Raw genomic sequence first — 18,098 nt, 5'->3', positions numbered from 1 at the left:
AACACAGGTGGGCACTGTGCATGGCACTGGAATAATGCCCTCCAGCCACACACAAAGGCCCCGCAGAGAGCAAATGCCCCTCCAACGGCTTGTCACGATTTCCAAGACACCCTCCTTACATGTGGTTGCTCCCGTGATGCCACTGGGTGACCTCAGAGACAAAAAGAAGACGCCTCCGAGCCCCAGAATAACAGCTCCCTCCTTCGGCAGCCTGTCCCCTCTGACGACCTGCTGTACTGTGTCTCCTGCTGGGGGGCAGGTTTAAGGATGACATGACTGGTACTTAGCTGCTACACTGGCTTCCTCTTTCTTCAAGACAGAAGCACAAGGAGTTTTTTCTGAAGCACTGGATCCCCTGAGTGCCGAGAGAACAGACCAACCACAGGAAGCAGTTGTACAGTCTAAGCTCCATTCGGCAGTAATTCCCCGAGCTGCCTTTTTGAGAAATTGTTGTATTTCAACAGGAATTGGAAGGAGAACACACAAAATATTAAAAGGGCACTTTCTGCGTCTGGAAACAGCACATCAAGGGCAGCTTTCTTTTATGCAATGTTATCACCTGGGCTGCAGTGGCCTCCCTGTACACAGGCTCTCTGGCAAATGAGCCGGATCCACGGGCAGCACTGAAAATTCACAGGGGTGAGCCAAGTCGGACCCAGGACAGGTGAGATCCAAGCAAGGAGATGGATTTCACAGCTCCACAAGGGATCCTCAGGTTGTGTAACTTCAAACTGTTGAAAAAGAACCCCAAAACACAACACCATAAGGCAGAAAGGCCCACGTTCCCTACCTCCTATTAAGAATAAGAAGAAGGCAATTTGCATGTTGGCTTTGCATTTGTAAGAGGAAAGAAAACCCAGAACTTGAAGGATAGATATAAGGAGTGGGTCCAGGAAAACATTACAGGTTGAAAAAAAAAATAAAAAGGCATGTCCTATGTCCCAGATGCACTGAGCCCAGCTCAATGATGGAGATGTGGGCCACAGGGTATACCAGGTGCCAGTTAACTAGAATTCAATTCTTTCCTAAAACCTCACAAAAGTACACAGACTCCCACCCCACCCTCCTCCACATGCAGACTAGAATCTAAGTTCCATGAGTACAGAAGTTGTTTTTTTGTCTGTCTTGTTCACTGATAAATTCCAAGTATCAAGAATAGTGCCTGGCACGTAGTAGGCACTAAATAAGTATTTGTAGAAGGAAGGAAGGAAGGAAGGAAGGAAGGAAGGAAGGCAGGAAGGAAGGAAGAAAGGAGGGAAGGAGGGAGGGAGGGGGGAGATTTGGTGCTTGGGTTACCTCCTACAGGAGAAATAGAGCAGGTGTTCAATAAACAATGGCTATTGTTGATATAATTAGTATTTGTTTCCGGGGGTTAAATACAAAAACTTAGGCAACACTGGTAGTTAGTTGTGCTGGGAATCTCAATATGAAGGGTTTCAAAAATTGTTGTTAATTAAGGTACAACAACATGCAAGGAAATAAACAGATCCTGGGTAAAAGTCTGATGCACTTTGACAAATGTCAAGATAGAGAACAATGCCGTAACTTGAGAAAGCTCCCTATGCCCCTCCTCCACAAAAGCAACCACCATTCCTGTTTCTAACCCCATAGACTGGTTTTGCCTCTTATTGAACTTTACATAGATGGGATTATATAGTATATTTCTCTGTGTCTGCCTTCTTTTGTTCAACATAATGCTTAGCAATTCATGCATGTTGTAAGTATTACCAGTTCATTCCTTATTAATGAGTAGCATTCCATTTTGTGAATATACCATAATTTATTTATCCATTCTTGTTGCTGCACATTGGCATTCCTTCTGATGTTCTATTATGAAGAAATCAAGTTGCAATGAACATTCTTATACAAATATTACTTTGGGGGTATATGCTTATATTTATTTACAGTAAATACCTAGGAGTGGAATTACTAGGTTGTAAGGTTTGCATATGTTTAGTTTTGTAAGAAACTGGCAAACACTTTCCCACAGTGATTGCAATTTTGCATTGTGATCAGCCATATTTAAGAGATTCAGTTGCTCCATATCCTTGTCAACACTTGGTATTGTCAGTCTTTCATTTTAGCCATTCAGCGGGTGTGAAGTGAAATATCATTCTGGTCTTAGTTTGCATGTCTCTGATGATCGACAATGTTAAGCATGTTTTCATTTACTTACTGACCATTTGAGTAATATCTTTTGTGAAGTGTCTAACTTAATTTCACACTTCTGTGTTTTTTTTTTATTATTGATTCATAGGAGTTCTTTGTGTGTATATGTGTGTGTGTGTGTGTGTGTGTGTGTGTGTGTATGTATATGAATAAAACCATAGTTAATATTCCTTTCCCAGTCTGTGGCTTGCCTTTTCATTTTCTAACCGTGTTGGTACATGAGCAAAATTTAAAAATTTTTCAATTTTGGTGGAGTCCAGTTTATTATTTTTACTATAGGCTTAATGCCTTTTGCATTCTACTTTCTCAGATCACAGCAATACCTTCCTAAATTTTCTTCTGGGAACTTGACAGTTTTAACTTACATTTAAGTTGGAAATTTATGTTAAGTAATTTTTATGTATGATGTGAACTATGGGTTAAGGTATTTTTTTTTCTATATGGATATCTGGTTGATCTAGCAACATTTATTAAAAGGACTTTCTTTTCCCTCACTGTCATAATTATTCATCACAAATCACTTGAATGTATGTTTATAGATCTATTTTCATCACTTTATCACTATGCAAAATGTTACTTATAGGGCTTTCATAGATAACCTTTAACAGATTGAGAAATCCCCCTCTTTACCATGAATGGGTATATTAGATTTCATCAAATGCTTTTTTGGCATCTGTTGAGAAGACCATGCAATTTATTCCTTTATTATATTAACATGGTAAGTTAGACTGATTTTTTTGAACATTAAACCAGTTCATAAGATAAACATCCTTTATCCATGATATATTATTCTTTTTTAATATATTGCTGGGTTCTGATTACTACTATATTGAAACATTACATAGAGTGGTGTCATTTCTTTTTAAAATGTCTCATGGAATTCACAGTGAAGCCATCTAGGTCAGGAGTTTTCTTGTTTTTGAAATGGGAAAGATTTTAGTTATGAGTTCAATTTCTTAGCAAGTTTAGAGCTTAGAAACTTAGGGAATTCAGACAGTCTATTTCTTTTTATGTCAGTTTTGGAAATTGGTGGGTGTTTGTTTTTTTTTTTTTCCAAAAAAACTTTGCCCATTTTATCTACATTGTGGAATTTGTTGGCATACATTATTCCCAATTTTTTGATCGTTTTAATGTCTACAGGATCTATAATGTCTGTGTTAATATTCCCTCTTACATTTTTAGTACTGATTATTAGTATTTGTGTTTTCTATCTTTTGTGTGATCACTCTTGCTAGAAATTACGAGTTTCATTAACCTTTTCAAAGAACTAGCTTTTGGCTTTGTTGATTTTTCTCTATATTTGTATTTGACTTTGATTTTTACTCTTATATTTATTGTTTTCTTCCTTCTACTTCATTTGGGTTCCCTTTGCTCTTTTCCTAGCTTCTTAATGTAGAAGCTTCAATCACTGACTTTACACTTCCCTTATTTTTTCTATTTATAAGCTGTCACAGCTATAAATTTCCCCCTTAGCACATCTTCAATTTTATTCTTCAAATTTTGACAGGCTGTGTTTTTCAAGGTCATTTCATTCAAAATATTTTCTTATGTCTTTTTTTCTTTGACCCGTGGGCTATTCACAGGCTGGACCTAATTTCCAAACATCTGGTGATCCTGTAGATATACTTTTATTATTAACTTTTGTTTTAACACTGTGTGGTCAAAGAAAGCATTCTGCATTATTTCAATCCTTTTAGATATATCGAGACTTGTTTTATGCTTGAGAACACAGTCTACTTTGGTGAGTTCCCTAAGTGCACTTGAAGAAAAGTTTCTTTTGTAGCTGTGGGGTGTAGCAGGCAAAATCTTCCAAAGCTTTCTCTTCATCTTCCCTTCTAGGAATGCATCATTGATCGTCCAGAGTCAATGCATCTGTTTGCACAGAACTTTTTTCTGATGCTAGTTAATTATAGGACGGTTCCTCACCACATCCTGCATCTTCCTACCCCTAGGATCTCTCAAGCCCATCTGATGTGCAAAGTGAAAAGAAATCTCAAGCTGCTGAAGCAATTTAGAAGCCATGCCTTGCTTGTCAAAAAAGACAAGATAAAGACACAGGCTTCCTTTTGATCTCTTTTATTCTGCTCTTTATGTGATAGTATGGCCACTGACTTGGAACTTGGTGGGAGAGTGGGAAAGTGGGACAGATACTGTCATCGTTCTCATGGCGTCATCTGTAAATCCTATGACATCTCCCCTCTCTGACTCAGGACACGGCATTGGGTAAGACGTGTGATGATTTTTTTCCCCTGCAGTGGTGTTTTTCATTTTTTAATAGTTAATATACATGTTCTATAAAATGTGCTTTACAAGAAATATAATCAACCTGTGATTTGTAGAAGTGACATGCTTAAGTTTCGGAAATGGGTTGATTTAAAGTAAAAGACTACAGAGATGAAAATACAGGGGTTCCTCCATATGGCAAAATGTGTAATTATGGTACATCATATGGGGTTTAGGCAGACTCGTGTGATCACTGCTCTGTAGCAAACGTGTACTATTGTACCAACATGAACCAAACTTTAGTCTTTACATTATTTATCCTAAGTCCTTCAAGGACCCTTCCTAATGAGATGTGAGAAGCTGACACACAGAACAGCACACGATCACCACAGTTTACCCAGGAAAAGCATTCCGCCTGCACCTTATGATATTTGGTCTGCCTTGTTCCAAGAAACATCTGGTCCTGGTCGTGGGATGGGATCTGGAGCCGCTCAGCAGAAAACATGTGAGGAAAAGGAGTAAGCCGAGGCCCTCTGTGGCCCCTGCTTTCGTCCTTCCCCTATACGCGGCATGCCGAAGGATGCTCACCTTTTCCCATTCTCTGTCCTTGTTCAGCACAATCACCACCAGCCTGGGGTGCACCTGATAGCCTTCCTCAGTGAAGGACAAGTCTTTGCCATCCCATGTCACGTTGACCATAAATCTAGAGAGAGGAAGAGAGAAAGACATGTTTTTAGGGAAGAATTCAAGAGGTCAGATGAGCGGATGCCACCATCAACGTAACACTCAGAAAGTGAAGACTTATGTGGCCATCACCATGCACGACAGGTGGCCTCTATCCAAGGAAGTATTAGTACCCGCGTGGGCACTGCTAATTGGCCAGGCACTCATTTCCACGAACCTGTAATCACTCTCAGAATCCCCAATCCTGTTTAGGCATTAGTAATTGTACTTAGCACATGGGATGGACCCTTCCATCCTGCCATGCCCATAGACTTCTGTTCAAATGATAGTACAGGAGGGTCTGAAAGCATGTTCTATTATGTTTTAATAAGCTTCCCTAAAGGAAGCTGCTTGCTCATAAACCACATGGTATACAGCTTCCAAGAAATAGTATCCCATCTGTTCATTACTCATTCTACTAATACTTATTAGATATTTGCTACAGGCCAGGATGCAGCCACTTGGATGAAGATAAGTAAGGAAACAGATAGGATCCCTCTCCCCATGAAGCTTATAGTCTAAAGGACAGGACAGGCATTAATTAATTACAGATCTATGACAAGTGATATAGTAGAGAGGTGAGTGTGCCATGTGGAAGTGAAACAGGGGTCAGGCAAGGCTATAAGGAGTCAGTATTAACTAGGTTAAAAAAAAAAAGGACATAAGCATATTCCAGGCAAAGGGCAGCAGCACGTGCAAAGGCCCTGTACTGGTACAGATGAGGGATTGACTGCAAACCAGCGAGACCAAAGCAGAGAGAGAGAGACAGAAGAATGTGGGATGTGGTATGGCTGAGAAGATGAATTGGTGAGATATAGCAAGACTTTTCAGGCCATGTTAAAGGCTCTTGTTTTTGTTTTAAAACAGTAGGAAGATACTGAAGGTTTTAATCAAGGAGGTGGTACAATCGGACTTTTCTTGTATAATATGACTTGAATGTTGTGTACAGAATGAGTTGGAAGGGACATAGGGGGTTGGTTACACTGTGCTTATTATCCAGGTCAGAGAGGATGTTGGCCTGGGAACTGCTGTGGCCCCAAAAGAAAGGGAGGAGAAGGAGAAATACCAGCTGCCACAAATAGGACCAAGTGGAGAATATTTAGCAGGTGTTTAGTGATGTGGAGGTTGGGGGAGAGAGAGGCATCAAGGACAACGCCTCGCCTCACCATCCGCCTTATATAACATCCGTATGGTCAACCCTTAGCCTAGGTGTTTTCATTGCACAACATCTGTCTTCCTTATGATACTCTTATCTTCAGCACCCCTCAAAGCCACCTTGCCTGTAGGCAAGGTGGATGCAGACAGGGAGGGAGGGAGGCAGAGGTCAACTCCCATGATTCGGGTGGGAGGGTCCCCGGGATTCCACTTCTCCTTGCAGCTTAAGAAAAAGGTGAAGCTGTCAGACTTGCATGGGAACATACCACCTGGCAGATACTCAGTTAATGTAGTATGGTGGGTTGAAATATTCAGAGATCCCAGACAGACAGGCTATCTCAAGGCCATGGCATTTTCTTGCTTCACATTCCCTTAACACCAAAAGCAGTTGAAGAAGTAAAATATTAAGGAGGAGAAATAGACTATGAAAAAAATCCTAAAACCAGGGACTGTCCTAACTGGTCACATGTCTGCCCCTGGGCAGCCATAGTGGAGACTGTGTTGTGTGGAGGGAGAATCAGGTCTCCAAGGACAAGGTGAAGAAACTGGGGAAAAGGCAAAAAAGCAAATATTGTGTATCCATTCAATGAACTATTTGTTTTTTCTTTTTCTAAATCGTGTTTTGATGACAAGTTAAGGGTGAAGAGAAAATGCTCACTATTTAATGTTAAACAGAAGAGAATAAAAATAGGGTTTGTCTATGCACAGAGGGATTACAGGTACCTTTTATTTGTGTGTGTGTGTCTTTTTGTTCTCCAAGTTTCTTGCAAATAGTGTTTGTTAAAAAACAGAAAAATAAAGCACTGCGATTCTAGAAGGAGCAAAGAGTAATCACTCTATTTGGTGTGCATGCGAGGTATCTGTGATCATTTCCTCATAGGTATTTTGTTGATTCAACAACTATTTACTGAATGTCTATTATATGTCAGACCCTACGGGGAGTCTTCTAGATACAGGAATAAAAACCGCAGTGGCTGTCCGCCCTCCTACAGGTATCTTTACCACTCAGTGACACAGGCACATAAACAATGACAGCACGTAGAACACCACTCATGCACAAATGCACAGTGAGTGGGAGATGTAAGAATGCCGAGGAAGGCCCCTCACTCAACCTAAGGGATACAGATGGCACTTCCTGGGGAATCTAGGAGAGTAAAATGGTTAAGAAGAGGTGGGAGAAAAGAGTTCTGAGCCAAAGAATCACCCTGAGTAAAGAAGAGTCAGCAAAGGCAGTGACACATGCTAGGGAAAGCAGGGAATAGCTTAGTAAGCTGAGGGGCAGTGGGATTTGTCTGAAGAGAATCCCTGAAGCCAGATCGTAAACGACTTTGAATACCACCCTAAAGGGTTTGGATGTTGTTCAGAAGACCATGGAGATCCATGAAATGTTTTAAGTAAAGCAGTCATGCAGTCGGATTTCCTGCCAAGAGAAGAAGTAAAAATGCTTCCCCGCATTGAAGGACAACTCCAACATTTTTGTTTATGTCTAAAAACCTCTCACTAACTAGGGGGACCTAAATTACTCTGTATTTTTCCAATTTGACTTTTGCTTTTGTTCCCCATGATTAATTTTAGCCGTGGCCCATTGTAGCATTGGAGTTCATATTTGGTGGTTGAGTATGTTGACAGATCATCACCACAAGTGTCATCCATCCGTGTATACATCCATCCATCCATCGTCTGTCCATCAATCCATCCATCCATCCATTCATCCGTCCATCAGTCCATCCATCCTTGTATCCATCCATCCATCCATCCATCCATCCATCCATCATTCTGTCAATCTGCCCATCCATGCATCTATCCATCCATCCCTCAATCCATTCATCTATCTGTCCGTCCATCAGTCCATCCATCCTTATATCATCTGTCCATCCGTCCATCCATTATTCTGTAAATCTACCCATCCATGCATCTATCCATCCATCCATTTATCCATTCATCTGTCTGTCCATCCATCCATCTGTCAATACACCCATCCATGCATCTATCCATCTATCAATCCATTCATCCTTTCATCCATCCATCCTTTTATCGTCCATCTGTCCATCCATCCGTCATTCTGTCAATCCACCCATCCATGAATCTATCCATCCATCCATCCGTCCGTCCGTCCATCAGTCCATCCATCCTTGTATCATCTGTCCATCCATCCATCCATCCATCCATCCATCCATCCATCCGTCAATCCACCCATCCATGCATCTATCCATCCTTCCATCCATGCATCTGTCAGTCCATCCATCCTTGTATCCATCCATCTATCCATCATTCTGTCAATACACCTACCCATGCATATATCCATCCATCCATCCACCCACCTACCCACCCGTGTATCTATCTATCCATCCATCCATCCACCCACGCACCCACCCATTCATCCATCTGTCCGTCCATCCATCTGTCCATCCATCCATCCATCCATCCATCCATCCATCTATCCATGTATTGATCCATTCACCCACCCACCCATCCAACCTATAGACATCTTTAAGTACCTACTATGTGTCATGACCTGTGCCAAGAGATGTGATAGGAAAAATGATACAAAAGTAAACAAATACATTCCTGCAATAAATAATTGGAATAAAGACAGTAAGTATGAAATTAGAGATTTGTATTAAGTAGGCTGGTGAAGAGCGTAAGGAATAGAATGGCTCTGCTCTGATGGCAGAGTTGGAATCAGGAAACAAAGTGGAAACGTTTGGATTGTGTCAGGAAGGGATAATAAGGGCTGGCTAGGTGAATGGCCAGGGGAGAGGGGTGGTGATGCGCTGCATGGAGGAAGCCATAAAGCCAACAGCATAGAACCATGACACAGGATGGAACACTGTTCATGGAATTTCAATATAAATATTGCAGACAAAGACCACTGGTGAGTAAGAGCTAGTATGAAATCAGTTGCCAAGTCACTCTGTATTTGCTACCCAAAACTTAGGGTTAGGCCAGCCAATTCACTAAGGTCTTTTATTTATTATCACTGTTGTTGTTGAATCAAATTAGCTACCAAGCCAGGTTTCAATTTGTCCATCCCTTTGGGATGGAAAGAGCTCAGGATGGATCTATCTAATGGCCCAAATGTGGATGAACTGAAAATTTCAGTCAATTATCAAGAGGTTTAGAAATATCCAGTTTGTTATCTTTTTGGAAAAGGCAGACCAGAGAGCAAATGCTTTGGCTCTGACATAGACATGAGGCCGGGGAGGGCCACTCACAGCATTACATATCATGACTGAACACCACAGTTGCTGTTTTATCCACGGAGCTGGCATGTACCACGGAGTATCCATATCTTCTTTTGATTTGCCAGCTGAGTTTACTTAAGCCTCCCTCCTCTTTGATTCCCCATCATTATTTCTTCCACCCATTCCTCTTCTCCCCTCTTGTAGTGAGATCAGAGGGAATGAGCAGGGTGATTATTTAGATGTGATGGCTCTTCTTCAGGTTATATGGAAACAACTATACGGATGCTCTCACACTCCCTAATTTTCTGTGTTCCTTTAAGATTTAATATTCTGGACCAATGAGTCTGTATACTCAATGTTAATATAGGTTCTTTAGTTTTTCCTTTTTTTAAATTTTATTAACAGTCTTCAATCCCTTGTGTGTGTGTGGTTGGGGTGGGGGGAACCTCTACCAAAATTTTTTGTTAAACGGTAATTTCATTATGAAGTCAGCAGGATGCAAACACCTATTACCTTCAATTCCCCCATCCAATTTCTAGGAAGGAGAATCCATATTTTCTCAGGCTTTCTTCCCATTTAAACCAGCTCCAGAGCAAAATCCTTTACCTAGGGAAATGCCATTACACACCCCATTGCTTGGTCCCCATTAACACCTGCTGGGTACTTGTATTAAACAGCAAAATCTTATCATTGTTTTGTTTATCTCTCTAAAATGGATTATAAACTTTCGGTGATCAGATAAAATATTAGAAATTCTGGCAGCTGCTAAGCTTCAAATTACATCTTCAACATTTCCATCAGGAGCAATAAATACAGGAAAGCATGCTGGCAAAATTGAGCAGGGTGGAGGCTCCAGGGGTCTCCCGAGGGTCCACTTGTGTGTTATTATCAACGACTGATGGTAAAGCCAACTAGTTGGGGTTTTCGTTGTCAGTGACATACACAACATTAAACTAGAAAAAATGTGAATTGTGTGACATCCATACGATCAAGTTTCCTTTAGTATCTACTTAGGTGTATGAAGCTCAAGTCCAGATCATCACTTGTCTACTGCTTGCATTGTGTGCCCTATGAATGGGTGATATGAAGAGATCAGAAATAACGCTGAAAAACAGAGAGGGCCATTTTTCCTGTATTATGACTGCAACGAAACTAGGCCTGAATTTCAAGTTCTCTCTAGACCTGAACTGTTTACTGTAACAGCCACCAAGTACAGGTGGCTATTGAGCACCTGAAGTAGTCTGAATAGAGGTGAGCCCTAAGGACATAATACACAGAAGGTTTGGAGAATCTGTATTAAAAAAGTCATGTAAAATATCTCATGAATAACCTTACGTTGATTTCATATCGAAATATTTTAGACAGCTTGGGTGAAATAAAACAGATTCTTAAAATTAATTTCATCTGCTTCTTTTTCCTTGTTTAATGTGCTGCTAGAAAACATAAGATTCCATGAGGCTTACATTCTACCAGACAGCTGCTCTAGACTGTCTTTGGTCTTGGGGTATTTTTTAACCAATAGATGGTGAGCATCATGAAGGCCTTTAGTATCGCATTTCCAGGGCCAAACAGAGTGCCTGGTACAAAGCCGATGCTGAATAAATATGTGGACGAATTGCTATTTCTCTGTTGTGGAAAACAGAACAGGAATCCAAGCCTGGCTTTGTGTTCCCGGCTGTGTCACTTTCGGCAGTGTATTTAAAATTCTCTGAGCCTTCATTTCTTTCTTTGTAAAAAATGGATCAGGTTACACTGCACGAACTAGCCAAGACAGCTGCATGTGGTTTGAGCTAACAGTTACCTAACTCCCGGGTTTAGGGGTAGCATTAGGGATGGTGCCCTTAAGATACTGTTCCGGGTTTACTATGCCTGGTTTAGAGCTATCACCTAATAAATAGTAGCTAATATTTACAGACATTTCCTATGCATTTTTTTTACTAGTTTTCCACCCCGTCACATTTTCTAACACCCCCACTCCAAATGCAATGGTCTTTTTAAGGCCATGCTTATGGTGGCCACTCAATGCACTCACTTCCAGGGTCCCTCTGTTCTCCCGTCAAAAGCTACCCATACACAGGCTGCAGAAGCTCCTTGCACTATCGCTTAAAATGTCTCATTCCCTCTGATTTCTATTTTCTCTTTTTTGCCTGTACAGTCCTAAGTCTCCTTTAACTTCCCAAATCTGATTATTTGAAATGTTCCCTAGACATATTTATTATTCACTATTTGCCTTCAGACTCTAATTCTCTTACTGTCTCACAAATGCCACCATAACCCATTTAGTGTTTCTCAATTTTTGGTTAATTTTCCATCTGCTTTGCCATTTCCCACATTCCCCTGGGGCTTTAGTTCCTCCCCCCCCCCCCCCTCCACCCCCAATCACACTCTGCCTTCAATGCCTCCTCGAACTGCTTTGAGTATCACCCTTCTCCGTCTGCCATGTAATTTACATGTTTCTGAAAACAGAGTCTCTGTTTTCTTCAACCTCCTCAAGACACTCGATTCTTGAAAACGTTTTTTGCTCTTGGCAGCATTCTCCTGGCGGCCGGAAATCCCCTCAACTCTGATGCGTGTCTGAGCGCCCCCTCATCTTCTATTAACTACTCCCTGATGGCCACCAAACTCTTCCTTCTTTACGCCCCACGCATAGCGCTTTCACCCCGCACGCCAGCCCTTCCCAGCATGCAGTGTGCCCTGCTTCTTTCCAGCAAGCCTCCAGTTGTGCTGGTGCTCAATTTCACAGGCTCATCGGTGCCCTCCCATTTCCCCTCAACAATTACCAAAAGGCACGACCTCAGGGCTACGACTTAAATGTCAGGACAGAAATGTAATCACTCCAACACACAGATTTCCATATTCTAGGCCGGCAGCATCCCAAACGGGCTCAGGAACGACAGCATAAAGAAGGAAAAAAAAAAAAAACCAAAAAAACTACTGGGTTAAAAAAAAAAAAAAAGAGGTAAGTATTTAGTATATGTGCTGCCCAAGCGAGCACAGGGAAGTATTTACTCTTTAAACTCAAATTCTCTTGTGGCTGATTACAAAATAATAATGTCAGTTGCCTTGGCTGAGCAATTATATATACATATATACATATACACATATGTATATATGTACACATATATTTATATATTTAATGTGCATTTATTTACAGAGAGAGAATAGGTAGGGAAGAGGGGCAGAGGGAGAGGGAAAGAATCCCAAGCAGGCTCCACACTCAGTATTGGAGCCCCACGTGGTGCTTGATCCCACGAACCATGAGATCATGACCTGAGCCGAAACCACAAGTTGGACGCTTAACCGATGGGAGCCACCCAGGCGCCCAGCAATACTGTAGTTTCAAAAATTGCCACAGGAGAGGGTAAGCTCCATTAAGGCAGGGAATCTTTGTCTGGCTTCATCACCATGCTTCTAAAACACCGACAACAGTGTGTGTTCCAGTACAAGCTTAAAAATATTTGTGGAATAAACGAGCAGACATAGGCCTCCGGCACCTTGTTCGGTCAGTGCTTATTTTCCATGCGACAGCCTCACAGAGACGAGTCTGTGAGGCAACTGCTGAGTTTGCAACTGCTCGGCCGGGGCTACGAGGTCTTGCTGTTGCTTCCAAACCCAGGAAAGCATCCTACATTCTCAGAGCTTCTGTTTCCCCTTCCGTAGAAATCGGGTTGTAACAGCCACGCCACTGTGTAACTGCGGGGATGAACTTTGATGGACCATAACGAGGTCAGTGAGGGGTGTGCAATGGCAGCCAGCATCTCGGCTTCACAGAAGTATCTTTTCTCCTCCGAACATTTGAGATTAAGGGGCTTTAATCTTTTAGATGCTGGAGGACTGTTTTGGCTACTAATCCCAGTCCCTCAAGGGAGGTGATGTGCTGCCTCAGTCCCTCACCCCAGGGAAAGAGAGGCGCTGGTCTGATTGCTCGGAGCCCGTGGGACCCCTGGACCAGGCTATCATGCACAAAGGGCTGCCATCCTCCCCTTCATGCCTCCTGGACTTCCTGTCTCCATTTGGTGAGCACATCTGAGCTGACGGTGGTTTTGGGGGACAATGCCCCACATGCTGCCTTTTGTAACGCAACCTCCAAGTCTAAGACTTGTAGTACGTAAGTCAGGCAGAAGCTTTCTCTGTGAATATGACCGTCCCCCTGGCTCCATTGCCAGACAGCAGAGCCGAACCACTTGGCCAAGGCTTACGTGGGGAGCAGGACATGTCCAGTAGGCTCTAAGAGACATGCCCTAATTGTACTTTGTCAGGAGTCGTCAGAAGCTTGAGTGTCCACGAATAACGTGGTTCTCAGGATCTCACATGTGTTCTTGTTCCTTATATGAGTGGTTCTCTCAGGAACCTGATGGGGGATCTGGAAGTTTTAGAAATGCTGGATCGCATTTTATAACACCACCCACGGAGCACCAAACGTATCACCATTAACTTCTAGTGACTCTGCATCACCTAACCATTTGGAACTGGCTGGCACCAGGGCTCATGGAGCCATTTCACCTAATGAGCTTCTATTCCAAGAGACCCCACAAAACCAGGTAAGGTGGCAAGCAGTTTCCAGGAGCTCACTCGATCACCTGTGTCTATGCAGCACAGGTCTTCAGGATCTCGAACAGGCAGATGTGCATGGCAGGTGCCTCCTCAGCACCCCTGACCCCACTCCCACCAACACAATATGCAAAATGACTTGATGTGAATCAATTCAACGTGCGATTTCATCCAAGAATGTCTGGATAGCCCCATCCGGGAACATGAGCCCCACAGGTGCAGGCCATTTGTTGCCCATTCTCTGCTGCACCCCATTCTAGAATGGGCAATGGTTCCCAGCATAAAGGAGATGCTAATCACCCACTTACTGAGGGAAAGAAAGGTCTCATCATATTTTCTCGCCTTCTGACAATGACCCTCCTCTATCTATCTGTCTAGTGGGTGCCCACGCGTGCTCGGTGGATCCCGAGGGATCCGATGAGGTAACCCAAAGGCACAGGAGGAAGTTCGGGGGGAGGGGCAGGCCAGTGGGTTTCTAGGACACCCACCTCTGCTCGAATCACAAACACACTGCACTTCCTGAGAAATTATTATTGGAAAAAAAAATCCTACTGCTTCTATCAGTCAATTAAACTAACAAACCAGAAAACAATTAAGAACCTGTCCCTCCGTGCCACTGCATACAAAGGCCCCGACCTTCAAATCAGGAGGCCAACGATCTTGTCCCATCTCCTTGGACATGTGAGTAATAACAACCGCTTTTTAAAAAAAGGGACAAAAACATATTTAGCACCTAATACGTGTTAAATGTTGTACCAGATAATTTCCATATGCCTGAAATTTTACCCAAACAACTAAGTGTGGATTTTCTCCTTTCATGGAGAAAGTACAGAGGCTTGGAGAATTTTACGATGGTGCCACAGGCCTCACAGGGTGTCAGACACTTCTGGTTGTTCTTCAGTATCCTCTCTCCTCTCCCACCTTAGTCATCAATACCCCCATTTTTAGCTGTGCACATAGCCTTCTATAATAAAGTATACATTTTCCAGCCTTCCCTGTAGCCAGGCATGCCCATGGCTATGTTCTGGCCAAAAGCAGGGGAGAAGGCATAATATTTATAACAGGTAACGTATCATATAAAGGAGGGGATGAACCCTTCTTTACTCCTTCCTCCTTCCTGATGGCTGGGATACAGACATGATGGCAGGAGCACTTGCTGCCAGTTTGGACTGTGAGGTGGAAGCCACCGGCTAAGGATGATAAAGCCAGAGGCAGAGGAGGCCGGGTCCCTGACATCATGGAACATCATGATGAAGCCTTGGACAAAGCTTGGATTTTGTTTACAGGAGGGACAAATTCAATGCTTCTCATGTTTAAGTGACTTTTAGGTTTTGGGCTTTCTGTTGCTTGAAAACAAAATTAATCCTGGCTGGTTTCAGTGCTATAGGCACTATGTGAACCAAAGTAGAGTCCACAGACTTTGAATTAAATGGTACCAGTTCCCGATTAGCCTCTCTGCACCTCAGTTAACCTTCTCTGAAAAAAAGTGGGCATGGTCCTACAAATTCCTCCGTTTCCTTCCTAGCTCAGCACTACTTGATCCTCGCTCCTGGCTCCCCCTCCCAGCACACAACATATTTGGTCCTACCCCCATCTCTTACTATCTCTGTCTGTCTGTCTGTCTGTCTCTCTCTCTCTCTCTGCTCCCTCTCGCTCTCCCTCTCACTCTCTTCCTCTCGAGGAAGAGAAGGAGAGCGAGAGGGAGAGCAAGATCCCTCTCACTCAAAGTGTCTTCCCTCCCCACTAACTTCAACCCAAACCCAATATTTTTTTTTGGTGGGGCGGGGGTGTGCACAAAGCTGAGTATCAAGCTCCATTTCTCCCATGTGGCCTTTCCTGATAATCTTTCCTTTTCTTAGCTCATTTTAATCCACACCTCACATTATAAGCCCTTAGCAATCCATAGTCCCTGACTGTTCCCTAAGAATTTCACATTCACACATTTGCTCTCAACAGAAGCAAAGATAAGGACTTGGCTTCAGTCGTTCATGTTTGTCTAGCATCATGCTATCGGGCACAGCGTGCTCAACAATTATTGACTTGATTCAAAAAGCAGCACATTAATCTTCAAGCCAGGACCATGTTTCTCCCCCTTAACACCAAACCCAAGACAGGGGTGACAAGAAGCCAGGCCACATGTCTTTGTCCACACAATATTCGGTGGCTATAGTTCCTTCTCGTCCCCTCCGTCATGCTTCTTGGCCACCCTTCAAGGCCATCTCTAACAATGCCTCCCCCACAAAGATTTCCCCGACACCTCCAAATCAGATACAACCTCTCTCAGTGATAAACACCGATTGTTCACATGGTGTGAACCTTAGAGCACCAGCCACCCCCATTATTTATGTGTAGTCCCAACCACGTGGAGGGAATTTTTTAAAGACACCTCTTTCGGAAAACCCTTGGGATGGTTAGCTTTATGTGACTGGGCTATAGGATGCCCAGATAGTGGGTAAAACACTATTTCTGGCTGCCTCAGTGAGAACGTCTCCAGGAAGAGATTAGCATTTTTGTCGGTAGAGTATGTAAAGACGATGGTTCTCACCAACATGCGTGGGCTCATCCAATCCACTGAGGGTCTGAATGGAACAAAAAGGCAGAGGAAGGGGAATCTGCCCTCTCTCCTCGAGCTTGGAGAGCATTTTCTCATGCCTTCTTTGTTCATCTATGCTTCTGCCTGGAACCACGCCACTGGCTTTCTGGGGCCTCCAATTTACAGCACATTGTGGGGACCTCTTGGCTCCACAATCCTGTGAGCCAGTCCCTCGTAATAAATCTCTGACTTTCCAGCCTCTTGGTTTTGCCTCTCTGGAGGACCCCAGCTAATACAACCCTACACTACCATCTGCTGGAAAAATAAAAGATGAGTCTTTGATGAAGGTAACATGGAGGGAGATTCCTGGCCTGATGTCATTCATGACCAACGTGACTTTACCTACTCTGCTGGGCTATAACCTTCCTGAAGACAAGAAGTCATAACCCAGGACTCTGAACTCGGGAAACACTGTAGACACAAGAGGAGATGTAGCGTAAATGAGTTTAGGTCGAGTTTTAAATCCACCATTTATGGCACTGTCCCCATGAGCAAGCCACCCAAGTCCTCGGGGGTCCAGCTCAGTCGCGTGTCAAATGGATAACACCACTGTCAGAGGCTGCTCGGGCTGCCCTAACAAACTACCACAGGCTCTGTGGCTGAAATAATGAGAATCTGTGTCTCACAGTTCTGGAGGCTGGAAGTCCACGATGGAGCCCTGGCAGATCCCACATCTGGTAAGAGCCTGCTTCCTGGTTTACAGATGGCCATCTTCTTGTCATGTCCTCACGTGGCAGCTCGAGAGAGCATGCTCTGGTCTCTCTTCCTCTTCTTAGAAGCCATCCCATCATGAGAGCCCCATCCTCACGACCTCATGGGACTCTAATCAGCTCCCAAAGACCCCACCTCCAAATAACCTCACGTTGGGGGGTTGGAGTCTCAACATATGAATTGTTGGAGGACACAAACATTCAGTGGACAGGAACCACCCAGCGTAGCTGAGAACTTCATGGCAGTACTCGTCAGAGTTTGATGAGGGCTTATCATTAATACATTTTTCAACTGACTTCCATAACTAAATGTGAACAATTCTCCCAGTTTTCCCAGCACTAAGGGCTTTCCTGGGGCATGGAACACTCAGTATTAAACCCTCCAAAGCACATCTAACTGAAATGCTTCAAATCCATTTCTTAGCAAACACATCCACTCAAACAAATATTAGGTGAGTACCGGGTATATGCCAGCAACATGCAGGCGATCAGACGGTAAATAAAAAACTTGGGATCCTTTCTTCAAAGTCACTTGAGTTTAGGGAGAAATACTTATTATCAGGATGTAATTACAACAATATAAATAACGGTAATATATTTGCAGCTGAAGCCCCTGATACTGTAGGAATATTAGCAGGAAGTCCTAACCTTTCAGAATACTGCTTAGACTCCCATTATCCCATTTCTACTTGTTTGTTTTGTTTTCAGGGAAAACACCAAGTTGAGTTCTCAGGAGGAAGCACAGAGTCTCATGCTTTCTAGGACAGGGCAGGTAAAATCCACGAGTGA

The 18,098-nt window shown here is 43.1% G+C and overlaps 1 protein-coding gene across 1 annotated transcript in view; it reads right to left on the bottom strand.

Moving 5' to 3' along the window:
* GRIN2A (glutamate ionotropic receptor NMDA type subunit 2A) overlaps positions 1–18,098 on the bottom strand; it is a 520,136-nt gene that overhangs the window by 105,002 nt on the left and 397,036 nt on the right. Inside the window, exon 4 of the mRNA XM_047839263.1 lies at positions 4,981–5,095. Within this exon, the coding sequence (XP_047695219.1) occupies positions 4,981–5,095 (115 nt within the window). The remainder of the gene's footprint in view (positions 1–4,980; positions 5,096–18,098) is intronic.

Source organism: Prionailurus viverrinus, chromosome E3, assembly GCF_022837055.1.
Source record: "Prionailurus viverrinus isolate Anna chromosome E3, UM_Priviv_1.0, whole genome shotgun sequence".
Taxonomy (NCBI): Eukaryota; Metazoa; Chordata; class Mammalia; order Carnivora; family Felidae; genus Prionailurus; species Prionailurus viverrinus.
This window is presented reverse-complemented; position numbering and strand designations above follow the sequence as displayed.